Here is a 26,619-nt window from a genome sequence, read left to right on the forward strand (position 1 = left end):
ACCCCATCCATGCACGAATTCATGCACTGGGCTTCTAATACACACACACACACACACACACACACACACACACACACACACACTCACTCATGGCTAGGTAGCTCAGTTGGTTAGGGCAGTGGCCGGTAAACTGCAGCTCGCGAGCCACATGCGGCTCTTTGGCCCCTTGAGTGTGGCTCTTCCACAAAATACCACGGCCTGGGCGAGGCTATTTTGAAGAAGTGGCGTTAAAAGAAGTTTAAGTTTTAAAAATTTGGCTCTCAAAAGAAATTTCAATCGTTGTACTGTTGATATTTGGCTCTGTTGACTGATGAGTTTGCTGACTACTGGGTTAGGGCATTGACTTGATAAACCAAGGTTGTGAGTTCAATCCCAAGTCAGGGCACATACAAGAAGCAACCAATGAATGCATAAATAAGTGGAACAAATGGATGTTTCTCTTAAAAAAATTAGTAAATGAATTTTAAAAATAAACCAATTACAAATGCATATACGTGCATTACCATTTGCTTAGCGAATATCCATAACAAATACTTTTTAATATCAGATCAGCCTAAGAGTTCATGTCATTGTAATGCCTTCGCTTGCTTAATTAATCCCGTACTTTCTTCTAGAGCGCTTTAGGCTCCACCTTGACTTTTCTCGGAGCTGATTCTCTCCCGCCCACCTCCCAACCTTGGTGCTGTATCCTAAGGAAATCAAACCACAGCCCAGGAAGAGGGGCATTTAATCTCCCTTCTCTCCCCTGAGGTGTTTCAGGAAATCCTACTAGTGTTCAGAGAGCCGACGTGGATGTGGCAGGAGTGGGGCTAGGCGAGAGACTGGCAACCCGCTGGACATCGTAGATCAAAGCTTTGCGGTCAGACACTCCCCCGTTCCCCACCCCTTGGTCGCCCTGTTGACACAGTATCTACTCCCATGACTATGAGTCACAGAGTCGGGAGCCTCTGGGATGCCGATCGCGGCTCTGGAAACCAGGGGGGCCCGGCAGAGAGCAGCTCACACTGCGGGCCAGCCAGCTCGAGGCGAGGGCTTTCGGACACGGGACACGTGCACCCTCCAAAGCGAAGCCTCGCCCTTCAGGGCCGTCAGCCTCGGGGCCCGCCCCGAGGGTCCCCCTGGGAAGTGCATAGCGTTCCCCCTCCCAAATGGCTCTCCAGCCCTCGCAGGGACTCTAAAGACTTCCGGTCTGGAGCCGAGGCCTGGCGAGCCTTCCTTCCTCTACGTGGGCCGCTCGCAGCTCCTCGTCTCCGTTTGAGTTAAAACAAAGAGGCGGGGTTTGCTGACGAGCTTCCGCCGGGTCGCGTAGCAGCGGTGGGCGGGGCAAAGGGCTGTCTCGCACCGCGGCGAGTGGCCGGAGCCTTCCTCCCTCTCCTTCCCTTCCCCTTCCCCTCCCAGGCAAGGCTGGGACACGGCACCGGGGCTGTCCCGTGGCCGCCGCGGCCTCAGCTCCCGCCGGGCTGGGCTACGGAGAGGCCGACCGCTTCCAGGGCGGTGCGTACTGCGCCTGCGCGGGCTCCCTACCAGGGTGTGGGAAGGGAGGGGGCGATGTCCCAGGGGCATGGGGACCGGGGTGCGAGGTCTTGGAGGTCAGGGGAAGGGATGGGAGTAAAGATGAAAAATGGAGGCCGAGAGTAGCCAGAGGGAGGAGTCGGGAGGTGAGCAAGGGGCGCGGGAGGGTGGGTGGTTGGGAGGTCTAGCGGAGCCTGCAGGAGTGCGGGAGGGGGCCTGGGCGGGCTGGAGGACCGGGAGGAGGGGACCTGGGGGAACAACGTGGTGTTTAAATGGGCAGTGATTGACGGGCTGGGAGGAGAAGAGAGCATTCTGGGGGCCAGCCAGGGCCGGGGCGGCGGAACCTGAACCCCCGCCCGCCCTCGAAGCGCCATAGCTTGGCTCGTCTCCCGCGCCTTGTCTTTGGCAGCCTCGTCTTCCTCCTTCATTCCTTCCCCCCTCCCCTCTCCCCCTCCTTCATGAAGGAATCTCACATTCCTTACATCCCTGCCCCGGGGTTTTGGCCAAGCCCTCTTCTCAGGCTTCACACACCGGAAAGCCGTCCCCGACGCCGGACGCGGGGGGAATGGAGGAGTGGGGAGGAGGGAGCTGCACGAGCAGCAGAAAGCTAAGGGGGCCGAGGGTGTTTGGCCGGAGGGACTGAAAGTCATCGTCCCCATCCAGGCACGGACTTCGGCCCACCGAATAGCACATGTGGCCGTTAATGTGCGCGGTTCCTGGAGCCCGGGCTGTGATGGGAGAGTCTCATCCCTTCCCGTACAGGTGGTTTTAGAGTCCGACCGCAGGGCGAGGAGCGGGGAGGGCTCAGCTGCCCGGCCGATGGTTTTCTCCCAAATAGGAGTGGAGTTGACGAGTGGTGGGGAGTCTGAGTGATGCAATACTGTTACTACCCTGTGTGTCCAGCTGACTTTGTGGCTGGGCCTGGTTTCCAGTAACTGAAAAGAAGAAACAAGCTTCTTGCGAGCATTTCCTCACTGGTCCTCATACTCTTAAACTTAGTTTGCCTTCTGTTACTACGAGAACCTTCCCTGAGAATAGCAGTGCTTAGTATGCTTTCACATGTATTATGTCATTTGATTTTTCATGTAAGGTAGATGAGGCAGGTCCTCATTTTCCCTGCTTGACAGAAGGGGTACGTGGCTTGCTAAAAGTCGTACAATGGGCAAAGCTGGGACCAGAACCTAAGTCTCCTGACTCCTGGCCCTCCTCTCAGTTGAAAAATCCAGTTTTGTTCTGGCCAAGGGAGAATCAAAGTAGGATTGATGTTCCCAGCATGGGCAACTATTTGCTTTCTGAGAGGAACTTGTCACTAGAAGACTGAGCAGAGCTGACCACACTGGTTCCTGGCAGCATTTCTTTATATATATATATATATTTTTTTTTTTAATTGATTTTTTACAGAGAGGAAGGGAGAGGGATAGAGAGTTAGAAACATCGATCAGCTGCCTCCTGCACACCTCCTACTGGGGATGTGCCCGCAACCAAGGTACATGCCCTTGATCGGAATCAAACCTGGGACCTTTCAGTCCACAGGCCGACACTCCATCCACTGAGCCAAACCAGTTAGGGCATGGCAGCGTTTCTTGAGGTACAGGGGCATGTGCCAGGCGGTGGGGAGTAAGGTATTGTCAAAAGGGAAGAGCCCTCCTGCATTGTGGATGGCAGAAACGTATCCACTCACCCCCACCCCCCAACACAGGGGAGAGAAAGTGTGGTCTGGCATTTCACCTTTATCCCTGAGCATAAAAACTAATGAGTGTGTGTACCAGACTTAGAAGACGAAATGGCCCCTTTTTTATGTATAGAAATCGTCGTCCTACTCCTTTTTAACACAGCCCTTAACCTCCTGATGGTGAGGAAAGCAGTCTGAATGGTTGATATTCTCCTGCAAAGTGTTGAATAGCTCTCAGCGTCGTTCATCTGAAACCTGGTCTCCCTCTACTTGGTGCCATCATTTTAGTCACAGGTGTCTGGTCAGCCTAATCAGACTGCTATCTCTAGACTTCCCAGTGGCCCACCCTGGAGTAATTTCCCAATTCACTGCCTCTATATTTTTGAAACATCTGATCCCTTCAGGAGTACGTTCTTGCTTGGGAAGTTGAAATGCATCTGTACCAACATTCATGAGTATCTTCATCTTATGAAATAGTCTCTTCCAACTGGAGGATAAGACCAGAATTCTTTTTATATGAAATAATTTATGTGAAAGCACTTTGGAAACATGAACGCATCGTATGTGTGTGTAAGTATCAGGGATCTAGGCATTGTATAGCTACAAACTTATCATTATTGACATTACCGGTGGTTGTGTACACAAAATAAAAGAATCCTTGGTGCCCTGGTTGGCATTGCTCAGTGGTTAGAGCGTTGGCCCTTGCACCTAAGGATCGCAGGTTCTATTCCCACTCACACATCGACGTTTCTCTGTCTTTTTCTCCCTCACTCCTTCCTCTCTCTAAAAATCAATGGAGCCGGCCAGTGTTGCTCAGTGGTTGGGCATTGACCCATGAACCAGGAGGTTGCAGTTCGATTTCCAGTCAGGGCACATGCCATAGTTGTGGATTCGATGCCAGTAGGGGGCGTGCAGGAGGCAGCCAATCAGTGATTTGCATCATTGATGTTTCTTTCTCTCCCTCTCCCTGCCTCTCTCTGAAATCATTTTTTTTAAAATCAATGGCCCTAACCGGTTTGGCTCAGTGGATAGAGCGTCGGCCTGCAGACTCAAGGGTCCCAGGTTCGATTCTGGTCAAGGGCATGTACCCTGGTTGCGGGCACATCCCCAGTAGTGGGTGTGCAAGAGGCAGCTGATTGATGTTTCTAACTCTATCCCTCTCCCTTCCTCTCTGTAAAAAAAATCAATAAAAATATTTTTTTAAAAAATCAATGGAAAAAATATCCTCGGGTGAGGATTAACAAAAAAACAAAAAAATCTGTCTACTTCACATTTCTCCCCTTTTCTACCTTTCTTCTTGTCCCTTTCTCTCCTCCTCTCAGGTATGTTTGAATCTCTTGGACCATGCATGTGATTCCTTAGCTAATGATCTTGCTCCTTAGAGGGGAGTCCTACATGCTTAGCACAGAAACCTTAACAGAGTTGTCTCTTGCTCCGCACCCAACCACCGGGTCCAAGTCTGTCCAGTCTTGCTGCCAAGGGGAGGTAGTTCCCCGACTCACCTTTTTCTTCCTTGTTTCTATTAATAGAGTGCTCCTGATTGTGACATCACCTCCATCCCTTGGTGATGGAGCTTATCACTGAGAAGGAAGATTCAGTTGGAGAATAGCCAGCAAGATGGGCTACTGGGAGCGTCTCCTGAGTGGCACTGAGCGGAGGCGTCAGGGGGTTGGAGCCTTGTGAACAGGGAGCCTGTCCCCCAACACTTGGAAGGTAAAGAGCCCGTTCCAGGCTTCAGCCCTCTTCTCTGCCGTCTGGGTCGCTTCTGCTTAAGGGCCTCTTCCTTGTGTGTCTGGTTGTTTACAGTAATTGGGGCTGGAGGCTCCTCAGCCCTCTGCACATGTGTTGTCTTCAGGGCAGAGAGAAAAATTAGCAGAAGGAAGCCTCTAGCACATATACCTGGCTTTTACCCTTATGCTTTTGCCAAGAATTGGTGACAGCATGCCCAGTCACCCTGAAATACTCAGGTTTCTTATGTAATGTTTCTCTTGAGTGAGGGTGTGGATGTGTGTGTGTGTGTCAGTGTGCATGGTTTGCATACCTGTACATGGGTTCAAGAAGCCCTGAATAAGGGAGGATAAATGTTCATGTTTCTTTAGGAACAAACTTTCTTGAATTCCTAGCTCTCTCTAGGGGTAGACCAGAGAAAACAATGGTAGCAATAAGTTAAAAGGGTATAGGAAGGGGTCTCTTGTATTTTTATTATTAACTGGTAGCCCTGTGCATGAATCCGTGCGCCAGTAGCTCTCTGCGGGGCCTGGCTGCTCCGTGCCTGTTGCCCAGAGGCTCTCCGAGGCCCAGAGGCCCCTCTGTGGCCAGGCGCAGAACGCTTGCCTTGTCACCACGGCAACGAAGCAAGCATTTTGCCAGGCCACTCATGCTGCCTGCTCTCATTGGCTGCCCCCTCCGGGACTGGAGGACACTGGCGGGGCTGAGAGGACTGGGTGCCACCATCTTTGTGACGGAGTGGTGGTTAATTTGCATATTACCCTTTTATTAGATAGGATGCTGACTAGGAATAGAGAGAGAGGAAGAGAGAGAGAGATCCAGTGTAACAGTGAGGAAGGAAAGGAGCACACTTTCCCCAGAATAGGAGATGGGGAAATGCAGTTTTGTTTGTTTGTTAATCCTCACTGAGGATATTTTTTCATTAATTTTTTTAAGAGAGAGTGAAAGGGAGGGGGAGAGAGAGAAGCATCGATGTGAGAGAGACACATTGACTGGTAGCCTCCCACACACACTCCGACCAGGACCAGGGATTGAGCCTGCAGCTGAGGTACATGCCCTTGACTGGAACTGGATTTGAACCTTCAGTCCAACACTCCACTGAGCCAAACTGGCTAAGGCAGGAATGCAGTTTTCAGTTTGGGTTTAAGATGTTCAAATCGGAGGCTGGCAGAACTCCTACAATCCTGAAGGGACACCTCAGCGCTGCTTTAGTTCAGCTCCCCAAGTTCAGTGAAACCTTTTCCTATTCCACAACTCAAGGAGAATATTGGAAACTGCTTCCCGTGGCTGTGGTTACTGGCTGTGACTCCTGAGGACTCTTCGGTTTTATTAAGGCTCCTGCCCCCAGGGCAGAGAGCAGTGAGCTCTTGTGAGGCATCCCCCTGGGAATGCTATCCTGCCCCTTGAAGATGACACAGCTGTGTTGAGAGTCCCAGAGCGTAGAAGGAATAATCAAGGCATCTAGGCTCTCAGCCTGACTATCAGCAGGGCAGGGCAAGGAGCTGGCTTCCAAGGTCGTATAGATCCATGCCAACATTTGTTTCTCATAGATGATAAACAGGGAATGCCCTAATCATATTGGAAATCTAAATGGCCCCTTAACTGTTGAGACTGTACCACTGAAAGAATGCATTTATAGGAGGGTAGATAAAACAGGTGACTACGAAGATAATGGTGGTGGGGGAGGGGCAGGGGAGTGTGTGTGATTTAGAAAGAGCAATGCCCAGCATCAGTAAGCCCGACTGCATGGTGAGAACCTTGCAGCTCCTCACCCTGGCTGGTGGCGTCCCACATCCTCTGGCCATCTCTGCACCAACTGAGGCAAGTTCTCCACTGTGTATTTTGGGGATATGGGATCTCCTGAGGCCCCATTAAGAAAGGTTTTTAGAATTTATATTCCTCCTTAAGTCAATATTATCAGTATGGACTTAAAATGAAAAGGTCAATGAAGCACAGTATAAACTCTAGGCCAGTTTTCTACATAGCAAATGTAATGTTATTTTAATTTTTACCCCTTGCTCTAAAGATAACAGATTTTTTTAAAAAATTAAACCTTGCAGAGCCCTAACCGGTTTGGCTCAGTGGATAGAGCGTCGGCCTGCGGACTCAAGGGTCCCAGGTTCGATTCCGGTCAAGGGCATGTACCTTGGTTGCGGGTACATCCCTAGTAGGGGGTGTGCAAGAGGCAGCTGATCGATGTTTCTCTCTCATCGATGTTTCTAACTCTCTATCCCTCTCCCTTCCTCTCTGTGGAAAATCAATAAATATTAAAAAAAAAAAAAAAATTAAACCTTGCAGAAATATATAACCTAGATTGAAAGTATAATCTCAGCATATGTAATACATACACTACATATATTTATTTTTCTTTTTAAATTTGTTTTTGTAAAAATGGGATCCTAGTATACATATTGTTTTTGCAACTTGCATTTTTCAGTTTGAGAGGCAGATCAGCAAAGTGGTTAAAAGCTTGAGCTCTAGAGCCCATCTGCCTAGGTTTGAATCTGGCTGAACCACTTGCTAGCTGTATGATTTTGGACAAGTTTTTTAATTTTTATTTTATTTTATTTTTTAAATATATATTTTATTGATTTTTTACAGAGAGAAAGGGAGAGAGATAGAGAGTTAGAAACATCGATGAGAGAGAAACATCGATCAGCCGCCTCCTATACACACCCTATTGGGGATGTGCCCACAACCAAGGTACATGCCCTTGACTGGAATCGAACTTGGGACCTTTCAGTCCGCAGGCTGACGCTCTATCCACTGAGCCAAACCGGTTTCGGCATGGACAAGTTTTTTTTTAAAAAAAAGATTTTCCATTGATTTCCAGAAAGAGAGGAAGGAGAGGGAGAGAGAAAAAAACATCGATGTGAAAGTGAACGGCCAGGCTAGCGGGGCTCAGTTGGTTGAGCATTGTCCCATGTACCAAGAGGTCACTGGTTTAGTTCCCAATCAGGGCACATGCTGGGGTTGCAGGCTCGATCCCCACTGTGGGGCATGTAGGAGGCAGCTGGTGAATGTTTCTATCTCTCTCTTTCTCTCCCTTCCTCTCTATAAAAAACAATAAAAACATATTTTAAAACCAAAAAAGAAAGCAAAACCTCCATTGGCTACCTCCTACATGCTGGCAACCTGGGCACGTGCCTGTGCCCTCTGGGAATCACAGCCTCTCGGCATGGGACAAGGCCTAATCAACTAAGCCACACTGGCCAGGACTGAACAAGTTTTAACCTCTGTGTTGTGCATCTGTTACTCAGGTGTAAAATATGGGTAATGACAGTCTTTACCTCATAGAGTAACTCCTACAGTTGTAAGACTTAGATGAATTAATATAGAAGAAATGCTTAGTACTCGCTTCGGCAGCACATATACTAAAATTGGAACGATACCGAGAAGATTAGCATGGCCCCTGCGTAAGGATGACACACAAATTTATGCAGCGGTCCATATTTAAAAAAAAAAAAAATGGCCGAAACCGGTTTGGCTCAGTGGATAGAGCGTCGGCCTGCGGACTCAAGGGTCCCAGGTTCGATTCCGGTCAAGGGCATGTACCTTGGTTGCGGGCACATCCCCAGTGGGGGGTGTGCAGGAGGCAGCTGATCGATGTTTCTAACTCTCTATCCCTCTCTCTTCCTCTCTGTAAAAAATCAATAAAATATATTTTAAATAAATAAATAAATAAATAAATAAATAAATGCTTAGAATAGTGCTTAGCATGTAATATTGCTCAATAAATGTTGACTTTATTATTTAATTGTATAAGCAAAACATGATAATTGTTGGAAAAGTAGGGGAAACATAAAGAAAAACTATGAGTGAACTTCAAAGTATTAAAAGTCTACATTTAGAGACAGTTTCTCTAATATATATCCTAGATGTTCTCCAATATAAATATGATAAATGTGTATACACATCAATATAAACATACTTTTTTTATTATTGACACTATTACAGATATCCCCCATTTTCTCCCGCTTTGCACCCCCTCCATCCAGCCCCACCCCCAGGCCTTCACCACATTATTATTCTATATCCATGGGCTATGCGTATATGTTCTTTAATTAATTTCTTCCAGTCCTCCTATAAACATACTTATAAAAATACTAGTAGCTCTGTGCACGAATCCATGCGCCAGCAGCTCTCCACTGCCCTCCTGTAACTCGCCCCCTGAGAGAGAGACAGAAACATTAATGATGAGAGACAATCATTGATTGGCTGCCTCCTACACGCTCCCCACTGGGGATGGAGCCCACAACCTGGGCATGTGCCCCGACTAGGAATTGAACCGTAACCTCCTGGTTCATATGTCAATGCTCAACCTCTGAGCAGCACCAGCCGGGCTTTAACAAAAATGGCACTATAGCATGTGTGACATGCACAAATGTTAATTTAGTATATAAATTATAAATATAGTAAATTATGAATAAGAAATACAGCTAAGTCATTATTAATGCTACATGGTATCTCATTCTGGATATTTGTGTTGTTTTTTTTGTTGTGGGTTTTTTTTTTGTTTTGCCATTATAAGCAATGCTTAGATAACCTGGTATATTGTTTTTATACCCTTGTGTAATTATTTCCTTAGGCCAAGTTCCTGGAAGTGGGAAAAGGTATATGCTTTTTGGGGGGACTGCTCTCTCTAAAATCAATTTTTAAAAAAATAGAAGAGGCCCTGACTGGGTAGGTCAGTTGGTTAGAGCAACATCCTCATATACTAAGATTGCTGGTCAGGGCACATACAAGAAACAACCAATGAATCTACAAATAAGTGCAACAACAAATCAATGTTTGTCTCTTTCTAAAAAATATCGATAAATTTAAAAAAAATTGAAGAAAGACATTATCCTTAGTTCTATACCCAAATAAACCACTGTTAACATTTTTAAAAAATACATTTTATTGATTTTTTACAGAGGGGAAGGAAGAAGGATAGAGAGTTAGAAACATTAATGAGAGAGAAACATCAATCAGCTGCCTCCTGCACACACACACACACCCCCGCCCCACTGGGGATGTGCCCGCAACCAAGGTACATGCCCTTGACCAGAATCGAACCTGGGACCCTTCAGTCCACAGGCCGAAGCTCTATCCACTGAGCCAAACCAGTTAGGCAGGGGAGTTTTTTTGTTTTGTTTTGAGGGTATTTTTTCCATTGATTTTTAGAGAGAGTGGAAAGGATGGGGAGAGACAGAGAGAGAGAAACAACAATGTAAGAGAGAGACATCGGTTGGTTGCCTCCCACATGCTCCCCCACCAGGGCCAGGGATCGAACCCCTACTGGGGATGTGCCCGCAACCAAGGTACGTGCCCTTGACCGGAATCGAACCCGGGACCCCTCAGTCCGCAGGCCGATGCTCTATCCACTGAGCCAAACCGGTTTCGGCTGGTATGATTTTTTTAAAACCTATCTTGCCCTAGCCGGTTTTGCTCAGTGAATAGAGCATAGGCCTGCAGACTGAAGGATTCCAGGTTCGATTCCGGTCAAGGGCACATGCCAGGGTTGTGGGCTTGATCCCCAGTATGGGGGACATGCAGGAGGCAGCTGATAAATTATTATCTCTCATCATTGATCTTTCTATCTCTCCCTCTCCCTTCCTCTTTGAAATTAATAAAAATATTTTAAAAAATAGTAAAAGTACGCCCTCACCGGTTTGGCTCAGTGGATAGAGTGTCGGCCTGCGGACTCAAGGGTCCCAGGTTTGATTCTGGTCAAGGGCATGTATCTTGGTTGCGGGCATATACTCAGTAGGGAGTGTGCAGGAGGCTGCTGATTGATGTTTCTAACTCTATTCCTCTCTGTAAAAAAAATCAATAAAATATATTAAAAAAATAGTAAAAGTAAAACCTATCTGGGTCTCTTTTTGTACCATCTTCCTTTCTTCCTGCTTTAGAGGTGTCCCTCTTTCTATTTAACACAATCCAGATCACCTCCCTACTTACCAGTACCTCAGTGACCAGATTCTCTCTTGTATTTACCTTCCTCTCAATATATAAATATGCTCAAACCTCTTACTGCAAGAAAAACATCCCCTGGCCTGGCTAGGTGGCTCAGTTGGTTGGAGCGGCATCCCATATACCAAAATGTTGCAGGTTTGATTCCAATCAGGACACATACCTAGGGTGTAGGTTCCAACCAGTGTTTCTCTCTTTACATTAGTCAGTCAGTCTCTCTCTCTCTCTCTTTCTTTTTTTCCCCCTTCCTCTGTCTCTAAAATCAATAAAAACATGTCCTCAGTTGAAGATGAAAAGAAAACACCCCAACACAACCCACTTCCTCAACCTGTCTTCCTCTAGCAAGTTCTCTCTTTCCCTTCCTTTGAAATCAAGCTTTTTGATTAGTTATCTTCAGTTCCTGTCTCTGTCTCACCTCTTGTTTACTTTGAACCACTGCAGTCTGACTTCCACTTCAAATAGCCAGGCCTAGGTGGTTGACAGTGACAATTTCAGAGGGATTATTAGTAAGCCCAAGGCCCTGAACTTTAAGGCCCTAGAGATGGAGGAACAAGTATAGAGAGAAATGGTAGTCATGGAGGTCTGTACTTGTAGCAATGTCAGGGGTATCATTGTTCCTATATAAAATGGATCAAGAAAAATAAGTGGTTTCAAAGAGAACCTTGTGATTTATTGTATCCATATGCTTGTGTATTAATCAGGATTTTTATCAGTTGAAAGAGACAAAAAACCTAGCTCAAAGCAGCCTAAGCATATAGAGAATATTTTGGTTTATGTAACTGATGTTGAAAAGCTGATTGTGGCTTTACACATGGCTGAATCCAGCACCTAAATAATCTCTGAATTTGATCTCAGCTTTACTTTCTTTCTTATTGGCTTTATTCTATAAGCAGGCAGTCCTCATTCATGGCAGAGATGGTTGCCAACCGCTCTGAGTTGTACATCCCGCCAGCTGTGCAATCCCAGGGGAAAGAGCTTCCCTGGAGAGCTTCAGGAGAGGTCCCAGGTACCCCCAATTCATTGTCCTGGTGTGGTTCACATGTCCACTAGGAACTAGGGTATGATTCCTAAAGGAAAACTGGAAAATAAGATGTTCTGTAGGTAAAATAGGAGTTCACTATACCCTGGTTGCTGGGAATCTCCCAGTTAAAGGTAACATTGAAATATACCAAACATTTTATTGATTTGTGAGGAACTGTGCTTGGTGCTACATTTAATGCAGAATATGAGTTTCTGCTCTTAAGGAATTTTTTCAAGTAGTAGAAATTAGATGCATACATAATAATGGTTATTATCATGTGTTGAGTACCTACTGTGTGCCAGGAGGCACTTTGCTAAATGTTTAATATGCATTATCTCTTTAAGGGCAACTCTGTGAGAGTCACTTCTATTATTATTTACTAGAGGCCCAGTGCACGAAATTTGTGCATGGGGGGGGGCGGGGGGTTGGGTCCTTCAGCCTGGCCTGCACCCTCTCCTATCCGGGACCCCTGAGGGGATGTCCGACTGCTGGTTTAGGCCCAATCCCATGGGATAGGGCCTAAACAGGCAGTCAGACATCCCTCTCGCAATCTGGAACCACTGGCTCCTAACCGCTCACCTGCCTAATCGCCCCTAATCCCTCTGCCTTCCAGCCTGATTGCCCCTAACTGCCCTCCCCTGCCGGCCTGATTGCCCCTAACCGCCTCTGCCTTGGCCCCCACCACTGTGGCTTTGTCCGGAAGGAAGGCAGGACAACTGGAAGATGTCTGGTTGACCCGGTCTAATTACCATATTACCCTTTTATTGGTATAGATATCCATTTTATCTATTTTATAAAAAACTACTTAGGCTTCAGAAGTTTGTGTGGTCTTCCCGAGGTCACACAGCTAATGAATGAGTACTAGAACTGGCACATTCTCAGTTCTGACTCAATCCAGTGCTATACTTTAGCTTATACTTGACCTAGCAAAGCCTCTTTGGATTCATCCCTCCCCTACCCTTTCAAAAATTGGACAGCATGCCAGGCTAGTGTGGCTCAGCAGTTGAGCACTGACCCAGGAACCAAGAGGTTGCCGGTTCGATTTCCAGTCAGGACACAAGCCCAGGTTGCTGCCTCGATCGATGATGTTCCTCTCACATCAATATTTCTATCTCTCTGTACCTCTCCCTTTCTCTCTCTCAGTAAAAATATATTTTTAAAAATTAGCTTGATTCTGAATTTCTGAGAACAATCTGATCTTTCAGCTTATCTTTTCCAAGACATCACAGTTGATGGTGGGTCTGTGGATTGGCTGTCTTGAATCCAGTTAGCTATCTGCACTGGAGAACCAGTCACCGTTCGTGACCTCTTCTTTGGGTTTGACCCTTAGGAGCCCAAAGAGGACGCATGGCAGCCTCACTGCTCTGTGAGCGCTTGCTCTCTTGAACCTCCATCCTTCTTCACTCCCACTGCCACCATCTCTCTCCTGCCTAGATGGCCTTCCTGTCTCCAATCTCACCTGTGTCAACAGAGTGGTTCTTTTAGCCACTCATTCCTTTTAAGTCTTTCAGTGGCTCCCCGTAGCCTCAGGATGAAGTCCCAATTCTTTATATAAGGGCCTGACCCTCGCTCACCTCCAGCCTTGTATCTAGACACCACTTCTCTTGCATCCTTCAGGTCAGCCTTTCTCCAAACCACTTAGAGTTCCCTGAACCCATCATATGCCCTCTTCTGGGCCTTTGAATGTGGCTAAAACCCTAATGCCCGTCCTGCCCCCTCCCCTCACCTAGCTAACGCTTGTTTGTCCTGGTGGTGACACCTGGTCCTAGGAAACTCCTCAAAATCACCTTCTCCCTTAAGCCTGGGTTACGTGTCTACATCTCTTGCCCTTATAATCTTACAATGCCTTACTCTGTCAAAGCATTTATCACTTAAAAAAATTTTTTTATTGATTTCAGAGAGAAAGGGAGAGAGAGAGATAGAAATATCAATTATGAGAGAGAATCACCAATTGGCTGCCTCCTGCATGCCCTCCACTGAGAACTGAGCCTACAACCTGGTCATGTGCCCTGACCAGGAATCAAACTGTGACCTCTTGGTTCATAGGTCTATGCTCAACCACAGAGCCACACCGGCCGGGCTCACTTCATATTTTAAATATATGCTGTGTAATATCTTAACTCATTAGAATTAAATTTCTTGAGTCCGCTTCCCCCACCTGCCCCCCCCAAAAAAAAATGACTGGCACATAATAGGCCCTCAATAAATAACTGTTGGGCCCTAGCTGGTTTGGTTCAGTGGATAGAGCATTGGCCTGCAGACTGAAGGGTCCCAGGTTCAATTCTAGTCAAGGGCACATGCCTGGGTTGCGGGCTTGAAACCCAGGGGGCGTGCAGGAGGCGGCCAATCAAAGGTTTTCTTTCATCATTGATGTTTCTATTCTCTCTCGCTCTCCCTTTCCGAAATAAATAAAAATATATATTTTTAAAAATAATAATGGTTGGACAAATGAATGGATCTTAGCAATGGGTTCAAATTGGTACTTGTTTGTAGGCTTCTGAACTGGCCTCTTTTTCCTCTGTGGTTCCTTCCAGGGCCTGGGTTTCAGTGATGAGACATGGGGTATGATGTAACCCGCTTCCAGGGGGATGTTGACGAAGATCTTATCTGTCCTATTTGCAGTGGAGTCTTGGAGGAGCCGGTCCAGGTGAGTCCGTCTGCCAGCAGGTGTAGTGAGGCAAGAGATGGCAATGGAGCTTGTAGAAAGTATTCATAGGTCATGGGACCAATGGAGGGAGGCACTGTGTGGTGACTCCCCAGTACCTCTCTCCCCGCTTCACACACAAACTGAACAGAGGTTTGGGGCAGAAGAGCAGTGGCCACTACAAGAGGAACAGGTCCTTCCAGAGGTCCAGTGCTTCCAATTTTCTCCCGAGGTCGCTCTGAGATTTTTTGCTGTGAAATCGTCAGTTTTTTGTTTTTGTCTTTTGACAGTGGCTTGAGGACTTCCTTTCCTCTGCAGGGGCTCTGACTAGGTTCTGTCTTCCAACCCGTGATTAAACCTCTGGACTCTCCTGATAAGCTCTCTCTGCATTTTGATCTGCGTAGTGTTTTGGGTAATCAGCCAGTTTCCCTGCAGGCCCCGCCTACTGTTGAACAAATGGGAAGTGGGAAACTGTATGTACTGACCTATTTTCTTCCTGGGGTTTATTGGAAAAACCAGTTTTTGATGCAGCCGTGTACTCTGCATTTGATATGAAAGCTGCCATCTTCAATAGGTCATTTCTCTACCAGCCTTGCCAGACCAGAGTCAGTTGTATCTTCCTGGAGCAAGTATGAGGAGAACCTCATGATTAACAGGCAAGTATAATGAGTGAGATGAGTTCTTAACAGTCGTATTCCTGGGACATCATCCTGCATGGCCCTTATTGCCTGAACTCTGTAAATACCAATTAATCCTCCGCCACCCCTGGCTAGCTGGGATCATCCCATTTTCCAAACCAGGACACTTGTCAGTGACGTCTCACGGCCCTTCCCCCCTCACTGCTCACACAGCTCACTACATCCCATCTCGTCTTCATCCTTTGCCTTTACTCTTACTCTCCAGTTTTCAACCACCAAAGGAGCACGGAGCCGGAGCTGAATGAGTCAGTCTCTACTCCAGTGGCAGCTAGCCCTGGACCTCTCCCTGTCTTCCAGGCCTTTGCAGCCCACTGCTACTGGAAGCAGGTTGACTGGTGTGGAGCAAGCTATCCTGATGGTGTCCAGAGGTCCTGGGTGTGTCAGTTGCCTCCCCGCCGGGGCAGGGCCTTGTCTGTTTTCTGGCTCTATCAGAGCTGAGACACGTGTGGAGAGGTCACTGGCAGTGGTGAGTCTATCAGAAGCCACTCCCCAACCTTCAGGGTTTACCTTCTGGAGGGCAGACCTCGTGATGCCAGGTGACCAGCCACATTTCCAAGGGTAGGAGGCCCCTGCTAGGGATGCTGATTTCCCTATATCTTGTTTGTTTATTTTTTGAATAGGTAACACATTCACATGGTTCAGAAATCAAAACAGTAAAACAAGGTATACGGGGCCCTGGCTGGGTAGCTCAGTTGGTTAGAGCATTGTCCCAATAAGCCAAGGTTGTGGGTTGGGTCCCCGAGCAGGGCCAATATAAGGATCAACCAATGAATGCATAAATAAGTGGAACAACAACTGGATGTTTTTCTTCATCCCTCCTCTCTCTCCCCGCCTTCCTCTCAAATCAATTTTTTTTAAAAAGAAATTTTTAAAATGGTGTACAGTGTGAACTCTTGCATCCTTGTCCTATCTACCTAATCCCCCCTTCGATATCTATTAGTTTATTTGATATCCTGCCAGTATGTATGAGGGCAGATATATATTCGCCCACCTTTCTTACATGAAAGTAGTACATTCTGTATATTTCTGCAAGGGTGGCAGGTTTAGTTAAGATCACAAAAGAGATTACAGTTGAGCTGAGATCTGAATAAGGGACTGTTCAGGCTAAGATTTAGAGGAAGAGCATTTCAGTCAAAGAGCAGCAAAAGCAAAGGTCCTGAGGCAGGACTGTGTGGGTGTGGACAAGGAACAGAGAGAAAGCCAAAGTGGCCTGAGCACAGTGTTGGCAGTGAGGTGTGAGTCGGGGAGGGCACAGGCACAGGTCAGATCAAGCAGAACGATGCAGGTCCTGAGGTGAGTAGGTGTTTGGATTTATTTCAGTACAGTGGGACGCCATTGTAAAGTTCAGCAGGGGAGTGATATGATCCGGTCTGTAATTTTAAATGATCGCTCTGGCTCTGAAGATAGAATGGAATATAAAGGGGCAAGGTAGAAGTTAAAGACATATTTATTTATTTATTTATTTATTTATTTATTTATTTTTTTAATTTCTTTATTGATTAAGGTGTCACATATTTGTCCTCATCCCCCCATTCCCATCCCACCCCTCTCCCCACGCATGCCCCAATCCCCTGTTGAACTTAACCGTTGGATAGGCTTATATGCATGCATACAGGTCCTTTGGTTGAACTCTCCCCCTCCCCCCACCCTCCCCCTACCCTCCCGTATCCTCCCTCTGAGGCCCGATAGTCCGATCGATGCCTCCTTGCTTCTGGTTCTGTTCTTGTTCCTCAGTCTATGTTGTTCATCATTTCCTCTAGATGAACGAGATCAAATGTCACTAGATATATACTAATAAGAACTGAATGTGAGACGAGCAATAATATTTATGCTGACAGGCAAATGAATCAATCTGTAGCGAGCTTCCCCCTGGACCAACAGTTCTTTTGAGACCCAATTTCGATGTCCAGTAGTTCCTTATGTGTACATGTCAGCACTGACCCCTCAGCTCTGGATGGTGGACAAATGGTGGTAATGGAGGTCTGACTCCCTCTGGTTTGGTCTCGGCCGATCCCAGGGGCACGGCGTCACCTGGACTAAGGGGCACGTGGCCTCACCCATATCCAAGGGGCGCGTGGTCTCACCCGGGCCTGGGACCCAGCCTCACCCGGATGGATCCAGGGGCGCACGGCCTCACCCGGACCCAGGATCTGGCTTCACCCGTACCCAAGGACAATTGGCCTCTCCCAGACCCAGGGGCACGTGGCCTCACCCGGGCTTAGTTGCACAAGGCCTCACCTGGATCCAGGGACACATGGTCTCTCCCGGACCCAGGGACGCTTGGCCTCTCCCAGACCCAGGGCCACTTGGGCTCACCCGGGCCTAGGTGCACGAGGCCTCATCCGGATCCAGGGACGCATGGTCTCACCCGGACCCAGGGACGCTTGGCCTCTCCCAGACCCAGGGCCACTTGGGCTCACCCGGGCCTAGGTGCACGAGGCCTCACCCGGATCCAGGGACACATGGTCTCACCCGGACCCAGGGACGCTTGGCCTCTCCCAGACCCAGGGCCACTTGGGCTCACCCGGGCCTAGGTGCACGAGGCCTCATCCGGATCCAGGGACGCATGGTCTCACCCGGACCCAGGGATGCTTGGCCTCTCCCAGACCCAGGGGCACGTGGCCTCACCCGGGCCTAGGTTCACGAGGCCTCACTCGGATCCAGGGACACATGGTCACACCCAGACCCAGGAACGTTTGGCCACTCCCAGACCCAGGGCCACTTGGGCTCACCCGGGCCTAGGTGCACGAGGCCTCATCCGGATCCAGGGACACATGGTCTCACCCGGACCCAGGGACGCTTGGCCTCTCCCAGACCCAGGGCCTCTTGGGCTCACCCGGGCCTAGGTGCACGAGGCCTCACCCGGATCCAGGGACACATGGTCTCACCCGGACCCAGGGACGCTTGGCCTCTCCCAGACCCAGGGCCACTTGGGCTCACCCGGGCCTAGGTGCACGAGGCCTCACCCGGATCCAGGGACACATGGTAAAGACATATTTAGTAATACAGGGGAGAAATGATCGCTCGAACTGGGTTAGTTGCAGTAGAGAAGGGGGGAAAGTTGACAAATTTAAGATTTTTTTTTTGAGATACGGTTTCTAAGATTTTGGAAAGAATCATATGTCTTTGAGTGAAAAATAGAAATCTGACAATTGGATTAGTGATATTGACAGTGACTTCTTTCCTTACAAAGCCTCTGTGTTTCAGTCTTTGGTGTCTGAATATCTTGAAGGCAGAAACTGTCTTTTTTTTAATCTCTCTATACCTCTATACTTTAGCTTATACTTGACCTAGCAATGCCTTCTACCTCCCAAACACTCTGTACGCACCTAGCAAAGCACCTTGGAACGTAGAAGGCATTTCATTCATCCATTCATCCATCCATCCATCCATCCATCCATCCATCCACCCACATCTACTAAATGCTACTGTGTTTGTCCCATGCTAGAAGCTAGATGGTGTCTCCATAGAGGCCAGAGAATCCTCTCCCTTTGAGGGATTAACTTGACAGGTTACCTGAGTTATCTAGGAAGTAGGCTGAAGCATGATCTTAATGAAACTGAGGAGAATGTGATGCTACGAAAAACCATAGCCACTGGGACTCAGTCAAAGCAGCCCTCCAAAAATAGGCACTTGGGCCCACACGGAGGACTCTTAACCTCTCACCAGGAGTTCCAGGCTTTTGTTTTGTTTTGCTTTCTTACATTGAACTTTGGCCAGTAAATCTCTTGCTGGCCATCACCCCCCTTACCCTTCAGGGCCCTTGTTGAATTCTGTCCTCACCATAAACACCTGCCCTGATTGACCTAGCTTGGAAAGTTCTCACCCTCCTCTGAATTTCTTCCAAATTACCGTATGTGCAATCCAGTTGGCAATTACTAATTGACTACCTCCCGTCACCTCTCCTATTGTCCTGGAGTATTTATATCATATGTTACGTAACTTATTGCTACTCGTTTGTCTTTTGTCACAATCCACTTGGAATCGCGAGCACAGGAAACATACCTGTAGCCTGTCCCCATAATACTTGCTTGCCCGTAGTGCAGCTGTATTTTGCTGTGACCCCAGGGACCTCTGGTCCTGGAAGCTTCTCAGAGGCTTGATTGGCTTTTCCGGTTTCCGTATACAGGCTCTGAGCTCCTGCTAATTCTCTGCGTCCTTTCGCCCTCCTCTCTCTCTAGGCACCTCATTGCGAGCATGCTTTCTGCAATGCCTGCATCACCCAGTGGTTCTCTCAGCAGCAGACGTGTCCCGTGGACCGCAGCGTAGTGACGGTGGCCCACCTGCGCCCAGTGCCTCGGATCATGCGGAACATGTTGTCAAAGCTGCAGATCGCCTGCGACAACGCTGTGTTTGGCTGTAGTGCTGTTGTTCGGCTTGACAACCTCATGTCTCACCTCAGTGACTGTGAGCACAACCCAAAACGTCCTGTGACCTGTGAACAGGGCTGCGGGTGAGATTCTTTCCCTTCTGCCCACGTGGATAAGGGCATTCCCCTTTATACCCCAGTCTCCGCACCCCTGCTCACTGTTAAGGGGCATGTGGGCACTGCCAGGAGGGTTCTGGGCCACCCTGGCACCCTGCCCCAAGATCTCACGTTCATACTGCCTTTCCACCTGTGACCGTTTTGCTCTTGCTTTAATATACGTGAGACAGCAATTCAGCAATCTGTGCGATAACACTAAAGACTTGATTTACTTTATTCTTCCCTTTCAGTCCGTTATTACTTTCTCTTTGTTCATTTGACTGCTCTAATTTCCAGCCTTCTCTTATTTCCTCTTACCCTATTTTCTCCCTTTTTTGGGGCCGTGAAATATTTGATTAAATGCCGATAGCCAGGACTGTGAATCTAGGGCTTCTCGTGAATGAATGCACAGGCAGAATCTGAAGGAGAAGAGAGCCATGGGGCAGGTAAAATACTGTCTCAGAGAGGGAAAGAAGCCCAGAGAAAGGAGATAGCGAAGGGGTGAGGGGGGCCTGGGGAGGAGAGTGTGAAGAGAAATAAGAGGGAAGGCTGAAGTTAGAAATGAATGAATGTTGGAATTTGGGGTAAGAGAAAGCCCTCTCAGCAAGCTTCTGCCTTTGCCCACATGTCCCATTGAGTGCTCCTGCTCTCTTTTTCCACCCGGGGTGGCAGCCTGGAGATGCCCAAAGATGAGCTGCCAAACCACAACTGCGTTAAACACCTGCGCTCGGTGGTACAGCAGCAGCAGACACGCATTGCAGAGCTGGAGAAGTCCTCAGCTGAACACAAGCACCAGCTGTCGGAGCAGGTAGGGCCCGCAGAACATGGGGAAAGCATGTCCCTAGTATGCAAAGAACCACATGCTTGTGAATGATAAGCACCATGTGAGCTGCAGACCTGTGCCTCTGTTCGTGCACCTGGCTGGGTAGATACTCTGCCTGTGGCTCAGCATTGCAGCTCTTCTCCCTTCCCTCCATCCCCTCACTGTCATTCATCCACCTAACACTTATTAACCCTTTGCACTCGCTTGCTTTTTTCTCGATTCCTTTATTCTACTCGGGATTTAATTTTTTAAATACCCCAGATTTTACAAAGCGCGGCAGTAGAATAAAAAACTGGAGTTTCTTTTCATACAAACTTATTTATTTGGATTTTTTTATATTTCAAATTATTGATACATTCAAAGAGTAATTTTAACCTCAACATCCGAGTGCAAAAGGTTTTAAATGCCTTCTCTATGAACACACTTTGCTAAGCATAGGATACACCTGTGAATCAAACAGTCATATCTTTATCTTCATGACGCTTACTGTCTGGTAGTTACTCTGATCTCTCAGTTGCTCTCATTCTCAGATAAACTGTTGCCTGTCATTTGTTTTCTGCCTTAACCATCATCGCTGGTTCTCTTTCTCTCCAACAGAAGCGAGACATCCAGCTGCTGAAGGCATACATGCGTGCAATCCGCAGTGTCAACCCCAACCTTCAGAACCTGGAGGAGACAATTGAATACAATGAGATCCTAGAGTGAGTGTCATTCAGGACGTGGAGTTACTCCACATCCTGGCACTGAGCCCTGAAAGGAGGAAGAGCAGGGCAGTGGCAGAGAAGGATGATAGGAGGGCTGGGCTGGGGCCACCACTTTTCAGATGTTGGGATGGAGGACGGGGGTAGGGGAGAAGAGGATAACCTTCAGGCCAGTCTATGACTTCTTGTCGGGGGTGGATGGAAGGGAAAGCTTACCCAAGGGTGCAATTTCTCCAGAATTAGGTGAATACCCACACGTAGAACACCCTGTATTAAAGGCTGTAGAATTCTGGAGGACCAAAAAGAAAGAAAAGATGTTGTCTGTCTTTAGAGAGCTTACAATCCAGAGAAGAAAAGAGAGTGCAAATCCAGGAAAGTGAGCTGTAAATGAAATGAAGTAAACAAGCAAAATCTAAGATTCCTTTCAGTTCTTGAGTCCTATATATCTCATAGACTGAACTGTTAAGGGTGAATCGATACATCTAGTGCAAATAGTGCTGCATGGGACATAGTATAGAGGAATAATTGCTTCCTTCAATAAACATTTGTTGAGCACCTAGTACATGCCAGGCACTGTGTGTGCTAAGTATTGGGATTTTTAAGAAAAATAATAGGGACCCTGTACTTGTGGAGTTTAATCTGGTGAGTAACATATGGTGACTCAGATGGGACCAACTAGGGACAGATGAGGAGTTTGTGAACCAATGATGAATGGATGGAAGGCAGGCAGGCAGAATAGGGTTAAGCTAAGTGCAGGTGGGTGGTGGTTCCCATTAGGGAAAGAAGCAATGCAGAGATAGATGGTGAGCTGGAATGACCACCTCCATCTCCCTCCACACAGGTGGGTGAACTCCCTGCAGCCAGCAAGAGTGACCCGCTGGGGAGGGATGATCTCCACCCCAGATGCTGTCCTCCAGGCTGTAATCAAGCGCTCCCTGGTGGAGAGTGGCTGTCCTGCCTCTATTGTCAACGAGCTGATAGAAAATGCCCATGAGCGAAGCTGGCCCCAGGGTCTGGCCACACTAGAGACAAGACAGATGAACCGGCGGTACTATGAGAACTATGTGGCCAAGCGCATCCCTGGCAAGCAGGCTGTCGTCGTGATGGCCTGTGAGAACCAGCACATGGGCGATGACATGGTGCAGGAGCCGGGGCTCGTCATGATATTTGCCCATGGCGTTGAAGAGATATAGATCTCGGCGGGCTGTCGGGAAGAGATGGAAATCAGAAAATCTCATCACTCCAGTAGCTGAGCCCTGAGTCCTCCCCACTGTCCTTAATCTTGTGGCTTATACTTGGGCCGCACATCTCCCTGCTCTTCTGGCACTGAAGGGCCCTGGAACACTTTGCTCAGCCTTCTAGGTGGGAAACCCAGATTCCCTTCTTTTGCCTAATTCCTTCCCCTAAGATGTCTGTAAATTTTCAGTCTGGTTGGGAAAGTCCCCATTCTATATCTGTTTTCCCTGCCTAGGATCCCTGGTTCCAGATATTTTCAGAAAGCACAAAGATACTCATTTTCTCTTGAAGGATCAGGGTGGAGTGAGAAATCTTTAATCATTCCCCTCCTTCAAACCAGGGAATCTGAGCAGACAGGCCTGTTGACTCTAAACACTTAGCGGGCAGCTCTGGGGAGCAGACATCCTGAAGACATAGTAAGGGTGAAACCAGAACCCTAGAAGTAATGAGCCAGTAACTGGCCATCATGCATGGCCCTTAGGGGAAGACTGGAACTCTGTGCCAAGCAATACCTTGTTTAGTCCATCTTAAAGGTGCAGGCTCCCATCGGTCTGCAGGTGTGCAGGTTGGGATGCCGAAAATTTCCAGATGAGCTCTTCTTTCCTATACTTTCTCTTAATTAAGGAATGACAGGAGTGGGAGTAGGGGGTTAGTCTCTTGGGGTGAATATGCTCAGCAAGAAGCAGCTCTCTGGCATTGGCTGAGATCAGGTAGGCGACTGCCTCTGTGGCACAGGCCATAATAGTTCCCTAGCCCCTCTCCAGCCCTGTGATTGTAACTAGTCATTTTGATAATTCCCTTTGGCCATTGTTGTGTGTTTATATATCATTCCCTCCCACATTTTTTTTTAGAATGGCCTACTTATGGCTACCCCACTTTTCCAGCCCAGCCACATTGTTGGCAATTTAATTTATTTACTTTTTTTTTTTTTTAAAGAAAGGAAAAAGAAAAAAATGAACAAAACTTAAAATTTTTTCTTTTATTGTTCCTATGGTGGGGATTCTGAATAGGGTGGGACAGGGATGGGGTCTGTTTTATATTTTTCCTTTTCAGCACAACCTTTGGCTTTAACGTAGGAAGGGCCAAGGGAGTCCTTGGCTGAACTTATGTCTGCTCCAACCCTCCATAACCCACTCTGAGATGAGGAGCTTCCTTTCTTCCCGGGGTGGGTGTGACAGTCCGCTGATGCCTGAGCCTCTGGGGAACTGTGCTCGGCCCTTCCAGGGTCTCCTCATAAAACTCTGGGTTTAGAGTATTAATTTTGAAGAAACCACCCCATTTCCTTGCAGATATATAGCTGGGTTCTAAGCTTCACCAGACAAGATGGGACAGAAATTATGTCTTGGTCTCTGAGTACAGACGGTACTCTGTCTCACCCACACCCCTGAAGGACTGCAGCTCCATTGACCCACCAGGGTGACTGCAGAGCAAGAGAAGGGGAGGGATAGCAGGTGTGAGTATTTTAATATGTAGGTGGGAGTGGGGTTGAAGAGAAGGCCATCTAACATCTCTTCTGGAGTTTTAGTCCAGGCCAGCTTGCTGTAGGTCTGGGTAGTTGGTCATGGCTCCACTGGGATTGGATTGGAGGGATACAGCTTGAAGGGAGTAGGGAACAGTCATATGTTCCAGCTCCAGGACATTGTGCTCAGGAATCTGAAAACGCTGCTATACTTAATCTGGTTACTACATTTCTTCCACTCCCCGCTGCCCCTGCCAGCCTTCCCAAGGCCCCTCCCACCTGCCGTCACCCTCAGATGGAGCCAGGAAGCTCAGTTCAGGCTTCCCCACCCTTTGCACTAGTGTCTCTGCAGGTTGCTGGTTGCTGGTTGTGTTATATGTGCTGTTCCGTAGTGTTGACTGCACTAATAATAAACCTTTCACTCAACTCTCTAAATTCTTAATTCAGTATTACTCCCCATTCTTGTAAAATTTCTCCCCTGCTTTGGCCTTTTTCTCACCTACGTCCCCTTCTTTCTTACTTTGTAACCTATCCTTTTCTTAGCACTAACCTCTGTTTTAAGAGGCTGGCTGTCTGGGATTAGTGGGCACCTCACATCTTTGCCCCGTGCGCTCCTACATCCTTCCCTGCTGTCCCCTGTTCTGTAGCAGCCAACACGCTCGCTCTCTCCAGGGATGGGAATTTTGTTTTGTTCCAGGGTCTGCCTCTGCCCCTAATTCCATGTCTTCTGTTCCTGGGGTTGGGGACACTTCCAGTTACTCATGTACCTTTCTCTCTTCTTCTCTCTTTGCTTTGGAATCTGGGATTCCATCGTAGGCAGGGAAGCCTCTACCCCCCAGTGCCTCCGAACTCAGACGGCAACTGTGAGGAAGGGAACCGGGGACACCTGCTGTGGGTGGCAGGCCTCCCCCCCTTCTGGAGGCCTTCGCGGCCACCACCTCCCTGTCATGAGAAAAAGAAGATGTTCTTTTCCTCGAGTATATTATGTTTTAAATTTGTTGGGCACTTACCATGTACCAACTGTAAATCTAATAGTACTCTAGATACTCTAGTGGGAGTAAGGGGGGTGGGCATAAGGGCATTCCTGTGCCAACTGAATCTCTACTACTTTTTTTTATCCTCTACTACTTCCACACACACAAGGTCTGATCATTAACTAGTGGTGAACACATTACAATATAGAGCATAAGAGGCAATATATGTACTCTAGTGATAGCAGTAGTGCTTTTCTCCCCTAGTTTCCTTCTAATTTACTTTCAGAACAACCTACCACGCATTTTCCAATATCATGAAATGGTACCAAATCTTCCTTTTAGGTGGATTTGGTTTTTGGAAACAATATTCAGACGATTCTGCAAGGAACTCACTGGGGTAGGTATGGGGGAGTTCATGTAGCAAAATGGCATCTACCTTCAAAGACTTACTTGCTAATGTAGATGATTATATAATAAGACATAATAAATGCCAGAAGTAGTTTCACAAGCAATAAGGAAGAGTAAGCAGAGGGAAGATAAAGCCACTGATTGTGATGGGTACCAGGAAAGACTTTTTCAGAAGTATTTGTTCCTGGATCAGAGTTTGGCAAACTACAGCTTACATCCTGCTGTCTGCTTTTGTAAAAAAAAAAAAGATTGTATTGGTCTCGGCCGGCGTGGCTCAGTGGTTGAGCATTGACCTATGAACCAGGAGGTCATGGTTCGATTCGTGGTCAGGGCACATCCCAGGGTTGTGGGCCTGATCCCCAGTGTGGAGCATGCAGAAGTCAGCTGATCAATGATTCTCTCTCATCATTGATGTTTCTGTCTCTCCCCCTCACTGCTTCTCTGAAATCAATAAAAAAAATATTTTTAAAAAATTGGAACAGCCATGCTTGTTTGTTTCCATGTTGTCTATGGCTGTTTTTAGATCACAACAGTAGGGTTGAGTTGCACAGAACTATGGCCCACAAAGCCTCAAATATTTGTTTTTTGGTCCTTTACAAATGTACCAACCCATTCCAAACTTTTCTTTAAAGAATAGTTTATTGACTTTTAGAAAGAAAGGGAGAGGGAAACATCCATGTGAGAAATACCAATCAGCCGCCTCCTGTACATCCCCTCCTGAGGATCAAGCCTTACTCCTGGCATGTGCTCTTAACCAGGAATAGAACCAGCAACCTCCTGGTGCACGGGAGGACACCCAAACAACCGAGCCTCACCAGCCAGGGCCCATTCTAAACTTTTCAGGTAAAAAGTATGTGTGGAAGAGCAAGTTGGTTGCTTTAGTTTTTTACTTCAGTACATAGATTTGAAAAATCAACATTTTATACATTGCCAAAATAACCATTTAAAATTAATATGTTCTTGACCTAATACAAACCTATATTCACATTTTCCCAACTGTCCCAAGAAAAGTTTCAGAGCTAATTTTTGTCCAATCTGGGATCCAATCCAGAACTATGCATTACACCACGTTAGGTGTCTTGACTCTTTCTCTCCTAATCTGGGTTCTGGAACATTTTTGTTGTTTGTTAATCCTCACCTGAGGATATTTTTTCCATTGCTTTTCAGGGAGAGCTGGAAGGAGGGATGAGGGGGAAGAGAGAGAAAAACATGGATGTTAGAGGGATATATCGATTGGTTGCCTCCCCCCACACACACTGTGACCCACCGGGTGTGGGGCGCGAACCTGCAACCCAGTTACATGCACTTGACTGGGAATCAAAC

At 47.5% G+C, this 26,619-nt stretch overlaps 1 protein-coding gene and 1 non-coding gene across 3 annotated transcripts; both read left to right on the top strand.

Annotated features, from left to right (window-relative positions):
- The first annotated feature begins 1,237 nt into the window (after window positions 1-1,237).
- RNF41 (ring finger protein 41) lies at window positions 1,238-25,779 on the top strand. Of its 2 annotated transcripts, XM_054718966.1 has the most exons (8): window positions 1,242-1,494; window positions 4,714-4,897; window positions 14,423-14,535; window positions 15,528-15,696; window positions 19,412-19,683; window positions 20,368-20,503; window positions 21,116-21,219; window positions 22,061-25,779. In XM_054718966.1, the coding sequence occupies exons 3-8, from the start codon at window positions 14,477-14,479 to the stop codon at window positions 22,410-22,412; spliced, it is 1,092 nt and encodes a 363-aa protein (XP_054574941.1). In that variant the 5' UTR covers window positions 1,242-1,494; window positions 4,714-4,897; window positions 14,423-14,476; the 3' UTR covers window positions 22,413-25,779. The 2 variants fall into 2 exon arrangements, with proteins under 2 accessions (XP_008146856.1, XP_054574941.1); XM_008148634.3 differs by lacking the exon at window positions 15,528-15,696 and having other exon boundaries at window positions 1,238-1,494.
- Window positions 8,263-8,369, top strand: LOC114234174 (U6 spliceosomal RNA). Its single transcript, XR_003620378.2, has one exon. It is a non-coding gene; the product is annotated as a U6 spliceosomal RNA (small nuclear RNA).
- Window positions 25,780-26,619: the final 840 nt, after the last annotated feature.

This window comes from Eptesicus fuscus, chromosome 7, assembly GCF_027574615.1.
Source record: "Eptesicus fuscus isolate TK198812 chromosome 7, DD_ASM_mEF_20220401, whole genome shotgun sequence".
NCBI classification, from domain to species: Eukaryota; Metazoa; Chordata; class Mammalia; order Chiroptera; family Vespertilionidae; genus Eptesicus; species Eptesicus fuscus.

Excerpts from the sequence above, each read along its gene's own strand:
- RNF41 (XM_054718966.1), top strand. The coding sequence starts at position 14,477 with ATGTTGACGAAGATCTTATCTGTCCTATTTGCAGTGGAGTCTTGGAGG. Across the intron at positions 14,536-15,527 it reads TCTTGGAGGAGCCGGTCCAG|GCCTTTGCAGCCCACTGCTA; the intron begins GTGAGTCCGTCT and ends CCTGTCTTCCAG. Across the intron at positions 19,684-20,367 it reads ACCTGTGAACAGGGCTGCGG|CCTGGAGATGCCCAAAGATG; the intron begins GTGAGATTCTTT and ends CCGGGGTGGCAG.